Source organism: Chiloscyllium punctatum, chromosome 35 (assembly GCF_047496795.1).
Source record: "Chiloscyllium punctatum isolate Juve2018m chromosome 35, sChiPun1.3, whole genome shotgun sequence".
Lineage (NCBI taxonomy): Eukaryota > Metazoa > Chordata > Chondrichthyes > Orectolobiformes > Hemiscylliidae > Chiloscyllium > Chiloscyllium punctatum.
In genome coordinates, this window is record NC_092773.1 from 16,468,309 (window position 1) to 16,488,022 (window position 19,714).

Here is a 19,714-nt window from a genome sequence, read left to right on the forward strand (position 1 = left end):
GCAGGTTTGTCCAATGTTTGAAGAGACTGCCTGTGGAAACATCCATCCACATCGCAATCTGAGCCATGTAATGTTTACGGGACACAGAGCCCAAAACAGGCAACAAAACACCAGAGCCCAAGATTGATTTTGGCACAACTCTCCCAGAATCATCAGTCTGTACTTTCCTGTGGTCCACGTATCACTGGGTAAAGACTGAGATTGCAGAGATAAACATAGGATAAATAAACCTGCTTCATCCCAGTGGAGTGAGATAGTGAACTTTCAACAAGATTGCCTTCCCAATCTCCAAGACCCATTTGCTCAAGATTCCCTATCCCGGATCCCTCACTATTTCCAGTTCCCAATCCCAAAGTCCCTCAGTGCCCCATGATTCCAAATCCCAGAGTTCCTCCATGTCCCATCATTGACAAACCCAGATTCCGTCACTCTGGGTCCACCATTGCCTGGAATTCCCAATTTCAGACTCCCTCACTGCACCAACATCCCCAATCCCAGAGTCCCTCACTGCATTGCAATGCCCCATCCCAGAATCCCTCATTTCCCCATTACTCCCAATCTGTCAGGATCTCATTAACTCATGATTCCTAGCTCCAGGGTCCCTCATTGCTCCGTGATTTCAAATCTCAAATTCCATCATTGCACTGTGATCCTTAATCCCAGAGTTCCTCACCCTGTTCATTTCCCAATCCCAGAGTCCTTGATTCTCCAAATTACAAATCCCTCTTCCACTCTGGGCTGTCCATTTGCACTGAAGCCATTCAGTGAGACAGAAACCAAAGCTGCTTTCACTGTAACTGCAGTTTAATAATTCCTTTTTATTTCAATCCAGAGACAGTGCTGCACAACATTGAACGGGTCTTCTCTCCCACCAGATCATGTGTGTTTCCAATTAAAGGGATATCTTCCAGGCACAACCCACTGCGGCCAGGGCAGCAGCAACAAAGCAAAGGCAAAGGGAGGGAGCAAGGGAGGGGGAATGAATGAATCAAAGTGGGACATCACGTAAGGCACCCCCTCCCCCAACAGTTCCCAGCTCACTCTACTATTGAGTCTTCCAACTGTTAAGACCCAGGAGTCTGATGAAGGGGCAGTGCTTCGAAAGCTGGTGCTTTCCAATGAACTTGTTGTCATGTGACCTTTGACCTTAAAAAGCAAACAGACAAACCCGAATCCGAGACAGGTGCTCACCACAGCGGGGGGAGGGGGAGGGGGGTGGGGGGTGGAGAATGGCAGAGGGGGCAAGAGATGGTTGCGCACGGAGATGAAAAGATTGAGCAGCAAAGGGTTAAACAAAAGTGTGCGTCGGGCTGTTAGAAACCTGAAACTGCAAACTGAGACGCCATGCCTGAAAAAAGCAATTTCAGCTGGTGATGGGGGCTATAGAATGGAGGCTGTGAGTAATAGCTGAATGCTGAGTTTCTTAACTGACATGCTGAGGTTTAGACAGCTCCCCCCACTTGATTCACTATGTGACAAGATTCTTTTCTGGGGATGCTGCTTCCCCACCCCACCCCCAACCCCCAATCTGGTCTCACCACCATCCCCCCACGCCACCCCCCCCCCCCCCACCTCTCTCTCTGGGAAAATATTGCCCCAGCTGTCTCAGTTCACCTTTGACCGCAGGGGCCCACTCACCGTGATAATCAATCAAGTGGCTCCCACCTCCCAGGCCCCAGAGCTGCTCAATTCATCACCGCTCCAGACACACAACGTCAGGTACTGCTTCCTGTAGGCCTCTGCCTCAGGCAATGTGATGGCCAGCAGACCAGCCGAGCCGAGATTTGCCTCTGTGAGCCATTCCCGACAATCCCAATGCCTGCACAAGTGGCCAGAGCCTGAGGGCCTTTGTGACGCAGAACCCAACACGCCCAGAGCCCAACAAATCAAAGGCAGCTGATGCCTGATAATACCAACCCACGGCTGTGTGCCTTGCACAGGACACAACGGGACCTCACCTATATCCACAACCTGACCGAAGCCACCCCTTCCTGGCCCCGCAGTTCAAATCCCTCCTCCTTTCCTTCCGTTCCACTCCTTAGGTTCCACACCAGGCGGGACAGACCACCAACACCGTACTGAAGATGTGCTGACAATGTCACCTCGCCGGGCAATGAGATATCTGCAGAAAACCACACCAAATGAAGCCACGACCTTCGGTTCCATCATTCCAAGCACCATTTGGGCTGCAGTCAGCCAAGTATTTTGCAAGGGTTTGGTGACTGAATGTGCCAGTCTCAACAGGAGAGTGACTCTGAAGCCCATCATGACACACTCTCAATCCTGCAAGCTCACCAAATCGCCATTCTGCTGCTGTGCTGTCCCTGTCCTGGGAGTGTTTCATGGGGACAGTGTAGAAAGAACTTTACTCTGTATCTAAACCCCTTGTTGTCCCCATTGAGAGAGTGTTTGACAGGGGGACAGTGCAGAGAGAGCTTTACTCAGTATCTGTATTCATGCTGCCCCTGTCCTAGGACTGTTTGACGGGGGACAGTGTGGAGGGAGCTTTACTCTAACCCTGTGCTGCCCCTGTCCTGGGAGCGTTTGATGGCAGACAGTGTAGAGAGAGCTGTATTTTCAATTTACTTTTAGTTTGGAAGAGTCGAGAACATTCTTTTAAACTGAAAGCAGAGTTAGATTGACTCCGAGTGTCAAAGTAGCTTTATTCTGTCTCGAACTCTGTCGTACTCCTGTGCTGGGAGTATTGGACAGAATCAATGTCAAGGAGCTTTATTTTCAGTTTAAAAGAGTCGAGAGAGTTTTAGTTTGTTGTCAGAAAATGCAGTGGAAGAAACCATTCATCCCCTGATTCGGATTTTGCCTTTCAATGAAATAATGACTGTCCTGGAATGTCGTTCCATCCTACCCTTTTATGGATTGGTTTGTGAACTATATTGATGCCTGATTCAGTCCCCAGGGATCTCCTGCTTTCTGTGGAGAAAGTGAATATGCGTTTCCCCATTCGTTCCGCCAATGGCCTGACTCTGTTTATTTTCACATCTCCTCAATGCTTTTCTGAAAACAGCAGAAAAAGGATTTCGCTATCCAGTCAATACCACCCAAAATCATCCTGAAGACCTCCTCCACTTTTCCGATTCCTGGGAACTGAGTCCTCTTCGGCATCGTCTCTCAGGAGCTAACGTTCTGAGACCGCGATGCAGCAGTGCATTGAAGTCTCCCAGGTCAGATGCAATGCCTGGGACTGCTAGCCTTGTTCATCATATGTGGCTCACACTAACAGGTTGTGGTCTAACAGGGGGGGGCTGGCTGGTGGGGGAGGGGGGCTATCCTCTTCCTGAACCACGGCCTGCTAGTGAGTCAGTGTGAAATCACTCATTCTGTGTAAGTGCACCACCAACACTGGCGTCTCCAAGTCTTCATCACCTGCAAACAATTTGCCTGACTCTTCAGCTTGGCAGGGACTGAGGACTTGGCAGAGGCCAGAGAATAACATTCGCAAGTGTCAGTACTCTCTGTGCATCGACAGCACACAGGTTAATCTCAGGCCTTGGACACAGATGGACAGCCTGCTTCAAACAACAAGACTTCAGTACTTAACCCACTCCTACATCAGGGTCTGTCACCAGGGACCCAAGCTCCTGGGACTGCCTTCCTGCTGAACCATTTTGACAGAGTGAGATGAGCATTTCTGTAGCATATTTTACAACCTCACGACATCCCAGAACACATGACAGCATCACCAGAGTTACAATACAGGAAACACAGCAGCCACTCTCTGCACAGCAAGATCCCACTAACTGAAAAATGAGATGCTCTTTGTTGAAGCCTTAAGCAATGAATACATATTGGCCAGGAGAGAAAAGAAAGCTCTGTTAGTACCCCTTGCACAGCATCAAGGCATAGTCCACACGCAACTATCTCTCACCTGAAAGACAGAATCACCAAATCCCTGAGTAACACACTGGGGTCTAAACCGAGCTAACGGGTACACATCACAGACTGGGCCCATACCGAGCTAACGGGTACACATCACAGACTGGGCCCATACCGAGCTAACGGGTACACATCACAGACTGGGCCCATACCGAGCTAACGGGTACACATCACAGAATGGGCCCATACCGAGCTAACGGGTACACATCACAGACTGGGCCCATACCGAGCTAACGGGTACACATCACAGACTGGGCCCATACCGAGCTAACGGGTACACATCACAGACTGGGCCCATACCGAGCTAACGGGTACACATCACAGACTGGGCCCATACCGAGCTAACGGGTACACATCACAGACTGGGCCCATACCGAGCTAACGGGTACACATCACAGACTGGGCCCATACCGAGCTAACGGGTACACATCACAGAATGGGCCCATACCGAGCTAACGGGTACACATCACAGAATGGGCCCATACCGAGCTAACGGGTACACATCACAGAATGGGCCCATACCGAGCTAACGGGTACACATCACAGAATGGGCCCATACCGAGCTAACGGGTACACATCACAGACTGGGCCCATACCGAGCTAACGGGTACACATCACAGACTGGGCCCATACCGAGCTAACGGGTACACATCACAGACTGGGCCCATACCGAGCTAACGGGTTCCAATCTTCAGACTGCAAATGGAACCCACAGGATCTCCCTCAGATCGGCAAACGTACTTTCAACGGAGCTCCAAGCAGCCCGTACTCTAGGGCTGCACAGCCCTCACAGCTGTTCTCCAGGCCCAAGCCCTCAGATGCTGGTCACCTGAAACTACCACAGAGAATGCTAGTGAGCTGCAGCAGGAATGGCTGCACTGCTACACAGGGAGAAACCGAATTAACATTCCCAACCCGGTATGATGCTCATTCAGTGCCGAAGAGTCCTACCGGATTTGAAACATTATCTCTCTCTCTCTCTGCACAGATATTGCCAGATTTGCTGAGTTCCTCCAGCATTCTCAGCGTTTGACTCAGATTCTTATCTTTGGAGTGAACATGGGCAAACTGTGTCATCAATGGGTCTTGCAGTTTTCCAGTCTCCTCTCACTTCTGGCAGGGGTTTGTAAACAGGATGACAAGTTTGCAGAAGAAGTAGCAAACAGTGGAATTGAGCATGATGCATGCGGATAGCAGTTATTTCCATGCATTTACCAATACATTCACACGTGTGCACCAAATTCTCTCAACTCCATCCTTGCAGATGGGTGTGAGGTGGATGCTTATTACTTCACTGACAAAGGTGCAATCTAACTCCTGCGCTGACACAGAAAGAAACATGGTGGAGAAGAACAAACAAAGTCTGGCCCAATCAGAGAACCTCAGACAGTGCGACACTCTCCCAGGGAACATCAACCTGAATGACGGACTCGTGTCTCGTGTGGGGCTCACTGGCTAACCCTGAGCAGACACTGTTCCCAGCCAGAGTGTGGCGTGATGAAGCTATTGCCACTGTCCTGAATGTGAGGCTATCATGGCCCGGTCAGAGAGCAGTCCTTACCTTGATCTGGGAAGGTCAGTGCTGGCCGTGCTGTCGAGACAGACACTAAGCCAAGCACAGCCCAGCACACCAGGTGAACGCAGCCGATCATTCCAGTTCTGCTTCAGCTCTCAGCCAATGGCCCGAACTATCACCATTTGTATTCCGGTCCGGTATAGCTTCCCCACCTCTACAAGCGATTCGCCCGACTGCGATCTTGCAGCTGTCAAAGAACAGAAGGTTTCCAATTAAAACCAACAAGGAAGGAAACTGGCCCAGTTTCAACCAGCAAATCAGTGCCATGTTCCTCAGAGCAATTCGTTTGGGGAATCAACTATGTGGGTGATCACTTCACAGTGACCAACATTCTCATGGCACTTCAACAGGCTGACTCCTTGTGTTGGCCCAAGGTGCTGAGAATCTCAGCAAATCTCAGACATCAGGTGCGCATGTGTGTGTGCACGAACGCACCTCTGTGTGTGAGTGTGAGAGTGCCTGTGTGTGTGTGTGTGTCTCTATGTTTGTGTGTGAGTGCGTATCGCATTTTTGCCGGGGGGGGGGGTGCAGAAGTTCATCAATCAAAAACAGCCAACCCTGTTGTTTTTTCCCCACAACCCTGTTCCAGTCCCAAACCTGAAGAAGCTGAGAGCCAGCCACATTACTGTGGATATGGAGCCACATGTAAGCCGGACAGGATGACAGATTCCCTTCCCTCAAGGGCATTACTCAACCAGATGGGCTTTTTCTGACAATCAATGATGGTTTCATTGTCATTAATAGATTGTTCATTCCCCCAAAGGAATGAGAATTCCACCAGATGGGATTGAAACTTGGGTCCCCAGAAGATGAGTTGAGGTTCTGGATTAACACTTGAGCAATAATCCCATGAGGTGAACACCTTCCCAGCTCAGGGTACTGTGGTGGGTTTACCAATCTCCCTCGCCCATCGGTGTGGAGGCTGACATGTCCCGTTTACTCTCTGTGATGAGGTAACTCGCTAAATAGCCAGTGGCTCATGAGTGAGAGTTCAACACTCTTACCTCGAGTTTTATTGACCTCAGTGCACACACTGTCTCTGAAGCAACATGTCAGCAGAGCCAGGAGAGACTCTGACTGGGATCGAACTTGCACATCACTATGAAAGCAATGACAGCACATTCCCCTGCCCCACCACTCGACAACATGTCGAGCAATGCCAATGATCTCGTCACAGGTTGTACCCTGTTCCTACTGGGTTTGGCTGGACCAGAGCTCCCCATCATGAGCAGCCTCCCACCTTGCAAACTCTGGAGAATCTAGATCAGCCCAACGCTGCTGCACCAACCAAGTCCCAATGCAGCCATGAGCCCTGTGCCCACTGACCAACACTGGCTGATGGGCAAGCCTTAATAAAAACGTATTTTCACCTCCATCGTCTGCCTTGTCCCTCCTCAGCTTGAGAAGGAACTCCCAGGCCAGCAACCCTCCCAGTTATCTGTGCTCTTCCAGTTCTGGTTCCACCACTGATCACTGCGCCTTCAGCAACCATGGTCTTAAAGCCTGCTCTTCCCTCCGTTCACCTCTCTCTCTCTCTCTCTCTCTCGACCTCACTGTTATCTTTCATGGCACATCTGAATCATGTCACTCTGACCAGGCTTCCATTCAGCAGCCCTGATCAGGGGCTCCGTGTCGAATTTCATCTGATAATGCACCTGCAAAGTACCCTGAGACACGGTCTTGTGTTTGGTGCACCACATTAATGCTCGTGAAACACTGTCATGGCAGACTTTACAGCAGCAACAAATCATTCAGTTCGGAGTCAAACACCATCGGCCCGGTGGAAACACACATGAATCCCGAGCTATATTACTGAGATGCATCAAAACCACTGAGAGCTGCTTTTGTCGTGGGCTTGAGCTCTGACGAGAACCAGTGAATACCTGCTTCCCAAATCCCACATTCCCACATTCCTACAAGATGTTCACAGCTTGCGGATGAGCCCACGGAATTTTTTTTGGGTGACACAGCCGCCAAGGTTACTGGACTGCACAGGAATCCCACCACAAACCAGGCTCTGAGGAACCAAGACCCTCGGGTACTGTGCAATACCCAGCTACGACTGAGGATCACACATGGCAAACTGGAGCTGGGAACCAGGAGATAGCCAGGAAAATGGCTATTACTCCCAGTCAGAAAACAAAACCCTTGCACTCACACCCAGCACCATCGCCTGGTTTATTTTGGAGTTTGGTATCTATACAGGCAGGAGGAGTAGCCATCTGACCCCTTTGAGCCTGTTCCACCATTCAGTAAGATCATGGCTGATCTTTCTGAGGTCTCAGTTCCACTGACCCACCCTCTCACCATAACCCTTCATACCTTTACTGTTCAAACCTCTTGTCCACCTTTGCCTTACAAAACCTTCACAGAGGGTAAGCTCACTGGGCAGGGGATCCCTCAGGTACACAGCCCTCTGGGTGAACAAATTCCTGCACAGCTCAGTCTGAAAGCTGCTCCCCCATATTTTGAGGCTAAGCCCACTCATTCTGGTTTCACGCACCAGTGGAAACAACCTCCCTGTTTCTATCTTATTTATTCCCTTCACAATTTTATGTTTCTGTAAGATTCCCCCCTCATTCTTCAGAATTCCAATGAATATAATCCCAGTCTACTCAGTCTCTCCTCATAAGCCAACCCTTTCAACTCCAGAAACAATCTAGTGAACCTTCCTCTGCACCCCCTCCAGTGCCAGTACATCCTTTCTCAAGTAAGGAGACCCAAACTGCACACACTACTCCAGGTATGGCCTCACCAGCACGAACACATTTTCAGGTTGTTAATGCCAGCACCGAGTTTCACATCGTGGCTCTGACTCTCCAATTACTGCTGCAGCAGCATAAAAGGGCAGCCACCCCCATTGCTACACTAAACGGGGACAAACTAGCAGCTGGCAGAACAGAAGCACCCATCAGATGGACTGTGCTGGGCATCTCCAGTTTTCATCATCAGAGCTCAGAGCCACCCACTGACCCCAGCAGCCCAAGCCCTTCAGAGTTCCCTTGGTCCCTCCTCAAGTACCACAGGGTACACTCCAAACATTGCTCCCTTTCCTGACGCCTTGGCTGCTGGAGACTTGCAGAGTTTCACTGAGAGAAAGCTAAGGCACTGTTGTCAAGGCAATCTCAGCAAAGCACCCACTTTGTGTGCGGTCTGTGCAACCTGTGGGCAAACAATGATCACTCTGGCAGCTATCTGTTTCAATAAACATACAGGCACACACACACACACACACACACACAGAAAACCCTTCACACACACCCCCACCCCCCTACACACCCCCAAACACAGACACACACACACACAAACTAACAAGTCTCTCAGTTTGAGATTTTCAAACTCTTGAAAGTACACTGAATCTACCATTCATTGTTTCCTTTCCTGACCTGCTGCAAGTTGAAATGTGAACGTTTGTTCCCTTGACTCTCCTTGGCTCTGTGAACAATTTCCCCACTGCAGGGAAAGGCAACTGAAGGCCGGCACTTCCAGTCAGACTCCAGTTGCCGGGTGCTGCTCACACAGAATCTGCAGTCCTGTGTCTCTCTCACAACAGAGAGATCGGGTCAGGCTCAAACACCACTTCAAAAGACAGCGACAGACCACCTTCCACAGACCATGACGATTCACTGCCCGTGCTCACTTCCGACAACTGAGGACCGGGGCAGGAGCGACACTCCCTTGTGATGCTGAGCCAGCCTGGAGAGCAGACAGACTCCTCCAAGTTCCCTGTGCTGCGGACGGCTTGTTCAGAAGCTCCTTGAGCAAACACGAGGAGGTGGCGGGGGGGGATCACGTCATATAAAGGGCAAGGCCAGAGTCCACCCTCTGCCTGTGACACACAGCCTGTCAGAATCTATCACTCTCTCCGGCCTCCCAACCGCACAGGCAGGAAATCAACCAGCATTTCTGAAGGACCCAACTGTTCTCTCCTCAAAAGAAACAGCCTCAAGGCTGATCATATTTGTCCACGTTGGTTGGTTTTGCAAGTGACCAGTGCGAGGTTTGCTACTTCAAATCACTTGTGTGGCACAGAGACAGTGACAGCATCAGGCATAGTCCCTTCGATCAATATGATTCTCCAGTACAGAGTGGTTCCTGTCAGAATGATGCATGGCTCCAATCAACTGACTGTATAACCTGCACTTGGCAGCGACAGCAACAACCACATCATGATTACTACGTGCTGATGACTCAGGAATGAGGCACACAGCAGAGATCTGGCTCAAGCTCTTCAGCGCTGAATAATTCTCCAAGTATTAGGAGCATCAACATGGCCAGAGATCAAATCGGCGGAGCTCTGCTCGGACTGTCAAACAACTCCAGCATGTTTTCAGCTTTTAACCCCTGTGCCCCCAGCCCCGTCACTGCTCAGAAGGGGGGTTGGTGGCAGAGAGGGACAAGCTGCTTTCGTACTGGTCTTCAGACGGAGGGAAAGATCCCGATCATTTGACTCCTCCTCCTGCCAGATCCATCTCAGGCTTTTCTGACAATTGCAGGCTGCTGTGACTTCGGTGGCTCAGTCAGAAAGTTAAAGAGTAAATTCCACGTGATGTTGACTGTTCATCCTCAGGCCATTCGGCCCAAGTGAACCATGCTTGGCTTGCATGCTCCCACCCTTCTTCATCTGACACAATTCATGAGTCCTGGCTTTCTTCTCTTTCTCTCTCTCTCATCTTTCGATCAGGCCTTCGCTTGTCACTTCAACTCCTCCCTGTGGGAACACAGTCCACGTTCTAACCCCTTTCTGGGTGAACACGTTTCCCTTGGATTTACAACGGATTGAGTACTGACTCTCATATTCATGGCTTGCAGTCACAGACACCAGTCAAAAACATCTTCAACTTGATCAAGACCTCTTAGCAGACCCACAGAGAAATCCTCCATGAAGCTGACCACAGGAAGGCTAAACAATCCGTTCCCTTGACAAGGTAGAAAACCCTTAAAGATACACGTGACAAGCCAAAACCAAGAGTCGGTCAGACAGAAAATCTTAACAAGTCAGTGCTCTTGAAAAATGAAGCCTCACAGGGCAGAGGCCGTGCCCTGCTGTTAAACTAGAAGGTTGTGTCTGTCAAACAGTACATCACTTCTGGAACATGGATACAAGTCAAGAGGAGGCCAGTGAGAGAGGGAGTGGCTGGGCAGAGCCAGCAGCACAGAAGTCCCTGAGGAGAGAGAGGCATTTCCTTTCACAGAAGCAGGGAAGGTGGGAAACTATCAGGGGTGAAGCTATGAGGAGAGATGATACAAATTAGGCCTGTTTTCTCCAGAATATAGAAGGGTAAGGGGTGACCTGATCGAAGTCTGCAGTTTATTAACAGGAGAAGACAGGGTAAATAAAGCTAAACTATTTCCACTGGTTGAGGGTTTTAGAATAGGGGACATGGTCGGAGTGTTAGGACCAGACCATTCTGGACAGATGTTAAGAAGTACTCATACACAGACAGGGTGGGTGACATGGTGGCCCAGTAAGTTAGCACTGCTGCCTCACAGCACCAGGGAGCTGGGTCCGATTCCAGCCTCAGGCGACTGCCTGTGTGGAGTCTGCATCTTCACCCCGTGTCTGCGTGGGTTTCCTTGCACAGTCCAGAGATGTACAGGTTACATCTGTTGGTCATGCAAAATTGTTCTGTGGTGTGCACATCAGATGGGTTAGCCAGTGGGGCATGGTGACAGAGTGGGACCTGGTGTTGGGAGTTAAAACTCAAAAAGGACCCGAGGGGCAACTTTTTCACACAGTGAACCATGTGTGGGATGAACTGCCAGAGGAAGTGGTGGATGCAGGTACAGTTACTACATTTATGTGAATAGTGAAGGTTCAGAGGGATACGGGCCAATAGATTAATGTGGGATGATGTTCAGCCTGGACTCTTTCTGTGCTGTATGACTCCATAACACAATTGCACTCTTTTTGCCAGTTTAACTCAGTATCCTGAGTGCACAACCCTCTCACCTTGGTGCCAACTTGCTACCCATTCTGCTACCGGCCCTGCAAAGTGCTGCTCAGTGGAAGATCTCTTGAAAATATAACTGATCATGGAGGTTTGCTGGGTAGTGTCAGCGTCAATGGGCTGAAGGACTTTCTAAGCTGTAAAAGTTCTCTGATTCTCCCACTCCCTTTATTTCTACTTTGTGACTCTCAATCTGAAAATTCAGTGACACTGGTCAGCATGACCTTCCCTTCGGCTGCAATTCCTCAATGTTTCCTGGGGTCATTTCGAGGACTACATTATTTTTCTGAACACTGACATTATGCTAACCGGCCTCAAATTATTTGTACTTGTTCGAGCTTGTTTCTTCAATTGAAGAATAATATTGACTCTCCAGCGCTCAGCCCTTTGATCATGGATTTGTGTACATGTATATCTCTGCTCACTCTTATCCAACTCGCTTTAAGACCAGGAACACCAAGGGAGCAGGAGGATACAGGCTGACCATGTGAAGTGGGAAGTTCCCAGTGCGGGGACTTCGCAGCTCAGAGCCCTATGAGTACATCAGGAGGGTGTCCTCATGGGTCCCCAGGGCCACAGGAGCTCCAAGCTCTCCGACAAATCCCAGGAGCACAATGAAACGTCTCGCTTCAGCCAAACTGCAATACCACACTGCTCAGGGGGACTCCACATCCAGGAGTACAGCATTCATCCTGGCTCTGCACTGGACAGCAAGGAAGGATCTGCTTCCACGAATGGAACACAGTCACCAAAGTGCACTGACTTCTACTGTTTGGGAAAAGGTGGTCATGGGGCAGAGGAGCTGAGGGGGTAAGAGAGCGCTGAAAGGAGAAACATTCCCCACCTCAAAACCGCCATCAAAGGGACACTGCAAGTGCTGGTGTCTGCAGACAAAGCTGGATTACAGCATTGATGTTTGGACCGCACACACTCAATGGGCTGAACAGCCACTCACAGCCTCATAAACCGACACCCGTTCCACTTCCTCTGACAGAAGCGGAGATAACAAACAGTTAAATCCAAACTCATTTGGCTGGCAGATGAAAAGATAAACTGCAGTTTATAAAAAGATCTCTCCCTCTTCCCCAACTTCCTGTTGGAACCCACAGGCCTGTTTATACAGGAAATTAGAAATCAGTCTGGATTAGCTTCAACTTGGAAACCATGTCTGTTTACTCAAGGAAGCAAAACTGGGCACCAATACATCCTCGTTCTCAACTCAGAGTAGCATGGAGCTGCACCACAAGGTCAACATCTCAGCTCCGATCAAAGAGATGGGTTCTCCAACAAGACCACCCCAACACCCCCCAGGCTGACTCAACAACTAACATCCAGGGCAAGGACTGGGTTGTGGGGGTGAGCTTACCTGCACCGACCAGTAACCCCAACATCATGCCTGATCATCTCAGTCATGTGCAATCCCAACCATGTGAAGGCAGGAATTCTGAGTGAAAGTACTCCATCAGCCGCAGCTCCCTGCTCTCCCAAATACTATTTCTCTCCGATAGGAGATGAGAAAACCAAACTCCACACCCTGGGGCTAGCTGCAGGAACTTGACGGGATCATCGAAGAAGGGGGGTGGGTGGCAGGTGCATTCTGAAAGGGATTGGGGATTCTGTTCTGGATCCTGAAGTGTAGATCAGGAATCCCCTGACAGGACTCCAGAACTCACCTCAAAGCATAGCCAAAATGCCATCTCGAATGGAGTGGCAATTTCTCCTGTCAGCTACCGTCTCTCAGCTAGTGATATTGTTTTGGTCTCATCCCAGAGATCCACACAGAGTCTATAGTTCAGGATGACAGCTCAGCTGGCCCCTGCTACTCCCTTAACCAAATGGGAATGAAATGCTAGCCTCGCCAATGAGGTCCCATCAACTTTATAGAGGTTTATAGAGGTATATAGTGACCTTATCGAGGTTTATAAAATCATGAGGGGCATGGATAGGATAAATAGACAAAGTCTTTTCCCTGGGGTCGGGGAGTCCAGAACTGGAGGGCATAGGTTTAGGGTGAGAGGGGAAAGATATAAAAGAGACCTAAGGGGCAACATTTTCACGCAGAGTGTGGTATGTGTATGGAATGAGCTGCCAGAGGAAGTGGTGGAGGCTGGTACAATTGCAACATTTAAAAGGCATTTGGATGGGTATATGAATAGGAAGGGTTCGGAGGGATATGGGCCAGGTGCTGGCAGGTGGGACTAGATTAAGTTGGGATATCTGGTCAGCACGGACGGGTTGGACCGAAGGGTCTGTTTCCACGGTATACCACTCTACGACTCTATCTCATCCATGTTCATTTGGTTTTGTGCCACATCCCTTACATCACCCACATTTCTCTCTCTCTCTCTGGGTCTTCAGGTTGCAGGTGGGAGTCTCCTCCTGACTTTGCAAGACTTTCCGATGCTTTTGTTCAGGGTGAGCTGCCAGGGGCACCATCACTGAGCAAAGGGAGGTGCCGGTGCTATGCCAGTTTCCGGGAAGCCTCTTTAATTGGGGAGGAGGGGGCAGCTTGACTGAAAACGTTCAAACTGGGCTGCAGAGAAGATCCACATCCTCAAAGCAGCAAACAGCAGCGCCCTGGTGCGATAGACAAACCGAGCAGGGAGACAAAACGCTTCCCTCACAACAGCTTGCAACCTGGAAGTAATCGTCACCTGTGCCTGGGCAGGAACCAGGCTCCCAGGCTCCCCACCCCACCCCCCCACCCCTCCCCCCCCCCCCCCCCCCCCCCAGATTACTGCAGTCAGTCCCTTCTGTTTTTGTGAACCAAAGGGAAGATGAGACTGTGTGTTCTGTAATCATTCCGATGAAAAGGCTGGCTGTTTCAGAGTGCAGGGACTGGCCAACGCTCGCTGTCTGGTTTGGAGAAGGAGCCTGTCGAACCGAATAACTATCTTGGAAGTTGTAAAACCAAGAAAACATAGCCTGCTGCATCTGGAACAGCTCTTTGTTGTTCGATTCCCAGTATGTGAAACGTGAGCTTTGATGCCTGCACCATACAAACCCCTGGGACAGGTCACTTTGCTGGAATCGTGACCAGAGCAAGCTCTGAAGCCCCCCGACGAGCCGGATTTTCATGGCCCCACCCCCCACCTCACTGTTCCAGTGCCATGTTGTGGGACAGAACTCTTCATACTGACCACACACTCAGTTCCGCCTGTTGTTCGATGAAGTGGTGGGCCGTGTGAGAAGGGCAAAGATAGCCCATGTGACCCAGACTGCCCTCACTGCCTACCTGGGCATCATCAGCACCCTCTTTCATGACACACTAATTACAGACAGAATGCAAGATTCAATTTGGCTCAAGCCCCCAGACCTCCTCTCCATCTTCTCCAGGGCTCCTTTCCAGGTGCCAAATAATATCACTTCAGCCACAAGAATTTCACTTCTGGCATTGCCCAGCACCAAAGCTCCCGCTGCAACCATCCCAGCCAAGCGGGTCAGGGAATGGGGAAGGGCTGGAGAGGAAGTCCCCTCCTTCCCCATGGAAACGCCTACTCCAAACTGGCACTGCCCTCGCTCTCTCCCTCCCTCCCAAGTGTGGGTGTTCAGAGGGACCAGCCATGGGGTGCACATTCGCAATCTCCCTCCAGCTAAACAAACTGTGGGAGGCTGCCTTCCATGTCACAAAGCATCCTCTCAGTCCAAAACCATCAAGAAAACTCCGCTCAACACTCTCTTTCGGCAGGAAGACTGCCTGGCCATTCCCCAAAATCAAACAGGATTGTGTTCTCTGGCCAAACTGGCCCAAGGCTCAAATTCAAGAAAAACAGGTTGAACTCAACATCATTTGGATGAGGAAGTTTAGCTCGTGTGTGTGTGGCTTCCTTGCCTCTCAGAAGGTTATGAGGCCTCTTTGCAGACAGCGTTGTCCTGTGGACATTTCAATTCCAGTGTGGAAGTGGGCAGTCAGGAGACCTGTGTGTGAGCAACTGAACTTGCCATCTCAGCACCAGAACTCACCTTAGCTCCAGCCCTGCCAGTATATGGAGGATGTATCCTCAGCTATATCCACTCATACACACACTTTCAGCCAACACATCATCCAGAGCAGTCAGCCACTTCACTGTGCTTCATTCGAACCGGCCTCTCCCCATTCCTCCTGCTCTTGCCTCACAAACCTATCCCCTTCCTGTAGCACGACCTGACCCCCTTCGTTTCCAAGTGGTGAAAGCCTGAGATGCCTTTCTGAGAGATGGACGACGTGGACTGTGATCAGAGGTTGCAGTCACTGGTCAATCTCACCCTGCCATTTCACCCGTTAACTCTCTCTGGGTCTTTGTGCTGGAAAATCCAACACCTACACACGGTGTTGAAGGCCTGTGTGGAAAGGGGACCATAACGGTGTGACTCCTGCAACCAGCAGATTGTGGAAGCTTTGGGTGAGGCACCCTATGTCCGAATGACAACAGCAAACTCCAAAGGGCAGGGAAAGATGGAAAAGATTGGAATAAAAGGTCACAGAAACTAAAACACTGAAGAATCTCAGGCTCAAAACAAATATCTCCGGGAAATATGAACATTGGAAGCAATCCCGATACCACATGTGTTCAAAGTTCATTTTCCAAACTAGAGAGGTTGCTCATCAGAGATTCAGATGTAGCCCCTATTAAACATGGAATTGCATTGCAATGGATCAGCTCTCAATGATGGGGTCTCAGGTACTGTGACAGTCTCTCTTCACAAAGAGTGGGATAATACATTGAACTGCCTGGGTACTGCTATACATTTTGCTCAGTCATTACAAGTGGTTTGTGTCGGGAATGAACTGCCAGAGGAAGTGGTGGATGTGGGTATAATTATAGTGTTTAAAAGACATTTGAATAGGTACGTGGATAGGAAAGATTCAGAGGGATGCAGGGCCAGGAGCAGGCAGGTGGGACTAGTTTAGTTTGAGAAGACTCTGTTTCTGTGGTATATGACTCAAAAATGTCGAGAACTGATGGTTTCACTTGGTTTTTATTGATCAACTCTGGGCAGTCAACTTAACTCCAAATGCCACAACCTGCAATTTACCCCTCTCCTGTAGGTGGTATTCTATGTCAATGAAGGAGTGAGTGTGATCCAAGTGGAGGGAGGGAAGCAATCTCCTCTCTCTCTGTATGTACACATGAAGCTGCCAGATGGAAAACCAGCAGCCTGAGGGGACCCAGCTCAGTGCCACATCTGGATGCTTACATTTGTCCTTCCTTTTTCAAAACAAAAAAAAATCAGTGAAAAAAAAACTGAAACAAAGACTTTGCTCTCAGAAGGCAGAGCCAGCTGCTGGAACATGCCATGGGTACTACAACATTCCTGCCATTCCTTCTGTCAAAGGAAAGGTCTTTAGGTCACACTGTGATTCTGTAGGCCCTGCTAACCTGAGAAAGGGTACTGTCAGTTTGTACTTTTGTCAGCATGCCCCATTAGCAGCTGTTGAAACGAATTTTGGTTGTTTTAAATGAGTAGAAAGGGTTGAACATGACCATTTGCAAGTAGTTCTTCATGGGTTCAGACAGCCATTGAGCTGAGGTGCAAGCACAGGGCACCATCCAGTACACGCACACTGCCGTGAATCGGGAAAGCCTTGCACCTTCCCGTAACAAACGATTTTGTTGTTTTTTAGAGAGGGCGATGGAGTTCCCTCCCACAAAGGTTTGTATTGTGTTATACCTGCCCACAGAATTTCTTCCAACCCTCCTCTTCAATCTTTGTACTGATCAATGATCCTGCCCAATCACGCTATACAGCGTCAACATCTCCCTCCCTGTTCAATCACACGGGGAATAGCTTCAGCTCCCCCCATCAGTTTGTAAAGCCATCTCACACAAGTTGGGAAGCCAGAGCTAGCCACTCTGTCCCCTCAGTGTTGTTCCACCAGTGACTGTGATCTGCAACACTCTTGTTTTACTCATCAACTCTGAACGACTGACCTGGGTACCCCACAAAATAAAACTTTCCACAATCTAAGACGGGTAATTGCCAATTCATACCTGACCACCCCACTCCAACCCTGCCCAGCCTCAGCAGTGTGGGTTGGGGGAGACAATTTTCTTGGGTCTATTCCCTCTTTCCAAGAAAATCACACTGTCAGAGTCACAGAGCACAGAAACAAACCCTTCGGTCCATCCAGTCCATGTCAGCCATGTTCCCAAACAAAATATGGAGTCAGACAGCATGAAAAGGCGAGCACCTAATTGAATGAGGCCCCTTTGTGCATGAGTACCCCCTCCCAAACCAGGAGAAGTGTCTATTTTTTACCCCCGTGGATCACACCAACCCTTTCCCAGACTGCTTCCTGAGATGGCAGAACTCAGGTTTCAAGAGAAACTGGATTGGTTTGGACTCTATTCACTCGAGTTGACAAGAATGGGGGGTCAAACAGGGCTGGACACATAATCCCAATGACCACGGCTCACCGTTGAAGCAACAAGAGTAGGCCATGAGATTTTGAGAAATGTCTTCACCCAGAGAGCGATGAGCCTGTGGAACTGTCCTCTCCAGAAAGCAACAAATGTTTTCAAGAAGGAGTTTGATCCCTTTGACCCCAAGATCGAAGAGTATGGGGAGAAAGCAGGTCCAGGAGACTGAGTTGGATGATCAGCCATGATCACACTGAATGGTGGGGCAGACTCATCGGGCTGAATGGCCTACTGCGGCTCCTAATTTGTTTCTAACCCTTTCTGAAGTGATGCAAACCAGCTCGGTTAGATCAGCTGCTCATTTCCTGGACTGCAGGGATCCCAACGTGTACTCAGCATCGAACCCCTGGAGCCTCAGAAACTCCTGGACACCAATACTTCCAAAGACAACATCCCCTTTTGCTTGCGCAGTCCTGAAGATTGAACCCCAAACAGGGTCAAACCCACTGCTGCTTTATCCAACTGCCAAAGAGGCAAGGCAGTCTGGAGACTGGGTGAAGGAATAAACTGAAGCTGACACGTAATAATACTTCGTGCTGAGGACTGACTTATTTCTTTTGTTCTCGTCACTTTGTGAATCGACTCAGCTGTCCACTGACCCATCCACATTCAGTGCTCTTCAGCTTTGAGAATTTCAGAAAGAATGTTGCAGGTAACACCTCACTGCTCAGCTTGGAGCCAAATCAGAAAGACCGAGTCCAGATACAACCTTCACATCACATCAAAACAATTGGTTTCCAGCTCAGAAAGACCAAACTGCTGACAGCAGGAGGACAACATGTCCATTTGATAGCGCCCTGTGAATACATGACACCAGTAGGCCCAAGCACATGAAGGAACAGAATCATTTGCATAAAAGTCAATGATTTGAATGGGATTGGAAGCAGCTCGTGGGAATCATCCATCCTGCAGAACCATCAAGCCCCAAGTGACTGTTCTTTGTCAGTGGCTACAATGGAGTGCCACTGAGATATTCAATCCCATAATCCATCAGTCTTGAGCTCAAAACTGCAGTCACATGGAGAGGAATGGGTAACAAACTGGAATAGGAACCAGAGCTGCCTTTCACCATGCCTAGCTCACATTCATCATGCTCTCCTTTCAGGGAAGTGGGAAGTTCTACAAAGCCACTCTTGCTCCTCATAATTTTATAAATCTCTATATGGTCACCACTCAGCCTCCGAATCTCCGGGGAAAACAGCCCCAGCCTGTTCAGCTTCTCCCTGTAGCTCAAATCCTCCAACCTTGGCAACATCCTTGTAAATCATTTCTGAACCCTTTCAAGTTTCACAACATCTTTCCGATAGGAAGGAGACCAGAATTGCACGCAATATTCCAACAGTGGCCTAACCAATGTCCTGTACAGCCGCAACCTGACCTCCCAACTCCTGTACTCAATACTCTGACCAATAAAGGAAAGCACACCAAATGCCTTTATCACAATCCTATCTACTTGCGACTCCACTTTCAAGGAGTTATGAACCTGCACTCCAAGGTCTCTTTGTTCAGCAACACTCCCTTGGACCTGACATTTAAGTGTATAAGTCCTGCTAAGATTTGTTTTCCCAAAATGCAGCACCTCGCATTTATCTAAATTAAACTCCACCTGGCACTTCTCAGCCCATTGGCCCATCTGGTCAAGATCCCATTGTACTTTGAAGTAACCCTCTTCACTGCCCACTACACCTCCAATTTTGGTGTCATCTGCAAACGTGCTAACAAAACCTTCCATGCTCACATCCAAATCATTTATGTAAATGACAAAAAGTAGAGGACCCAGCACCGATCCTTGTGGCACTCCACTGATCACAGGCCTCCAGTCTGAAAAACAACCCTCCACCACTACCCTCTGTCTCCTACCTTTGAGCCAGTTCTGTATCCAAATGGCTAGT

General features: G+C 49.4%; 1 protein-coding gene across 6 annotated transcripts in view; it reads right to left on the bottom strand.

Moving 5' to 3' along the window:
• Positions 1-19,714, bottom strand: part of LOC140459705 (fibroblast growth factor receptor 1-like) — a 154,510-nt gene that overhangs the window by 78,728 nt on the left and 56,068 nt on the right. For 5 of the 6 annotated variants that reach the window (XM_072554133.1, XM_072554128.1, XM_072554130.1 and 2 more), the window contains one exon: positions 5,456-5,657. In XM_072554133.1, coding sequence (XP_072410234.1) covers positions 5,456-5,546 — 91 coding nt within the window. In that variant the 5' untranslated portion in view covers positions 5,547-5,657. Of the gene's footprint in view, positions 1-5,455; positions 5,658-8,856; positions 9,235-19,714 lie in introns of those variants that run through there. The other variant, XM_072554129.1, reaches the window with a different exon arrangement.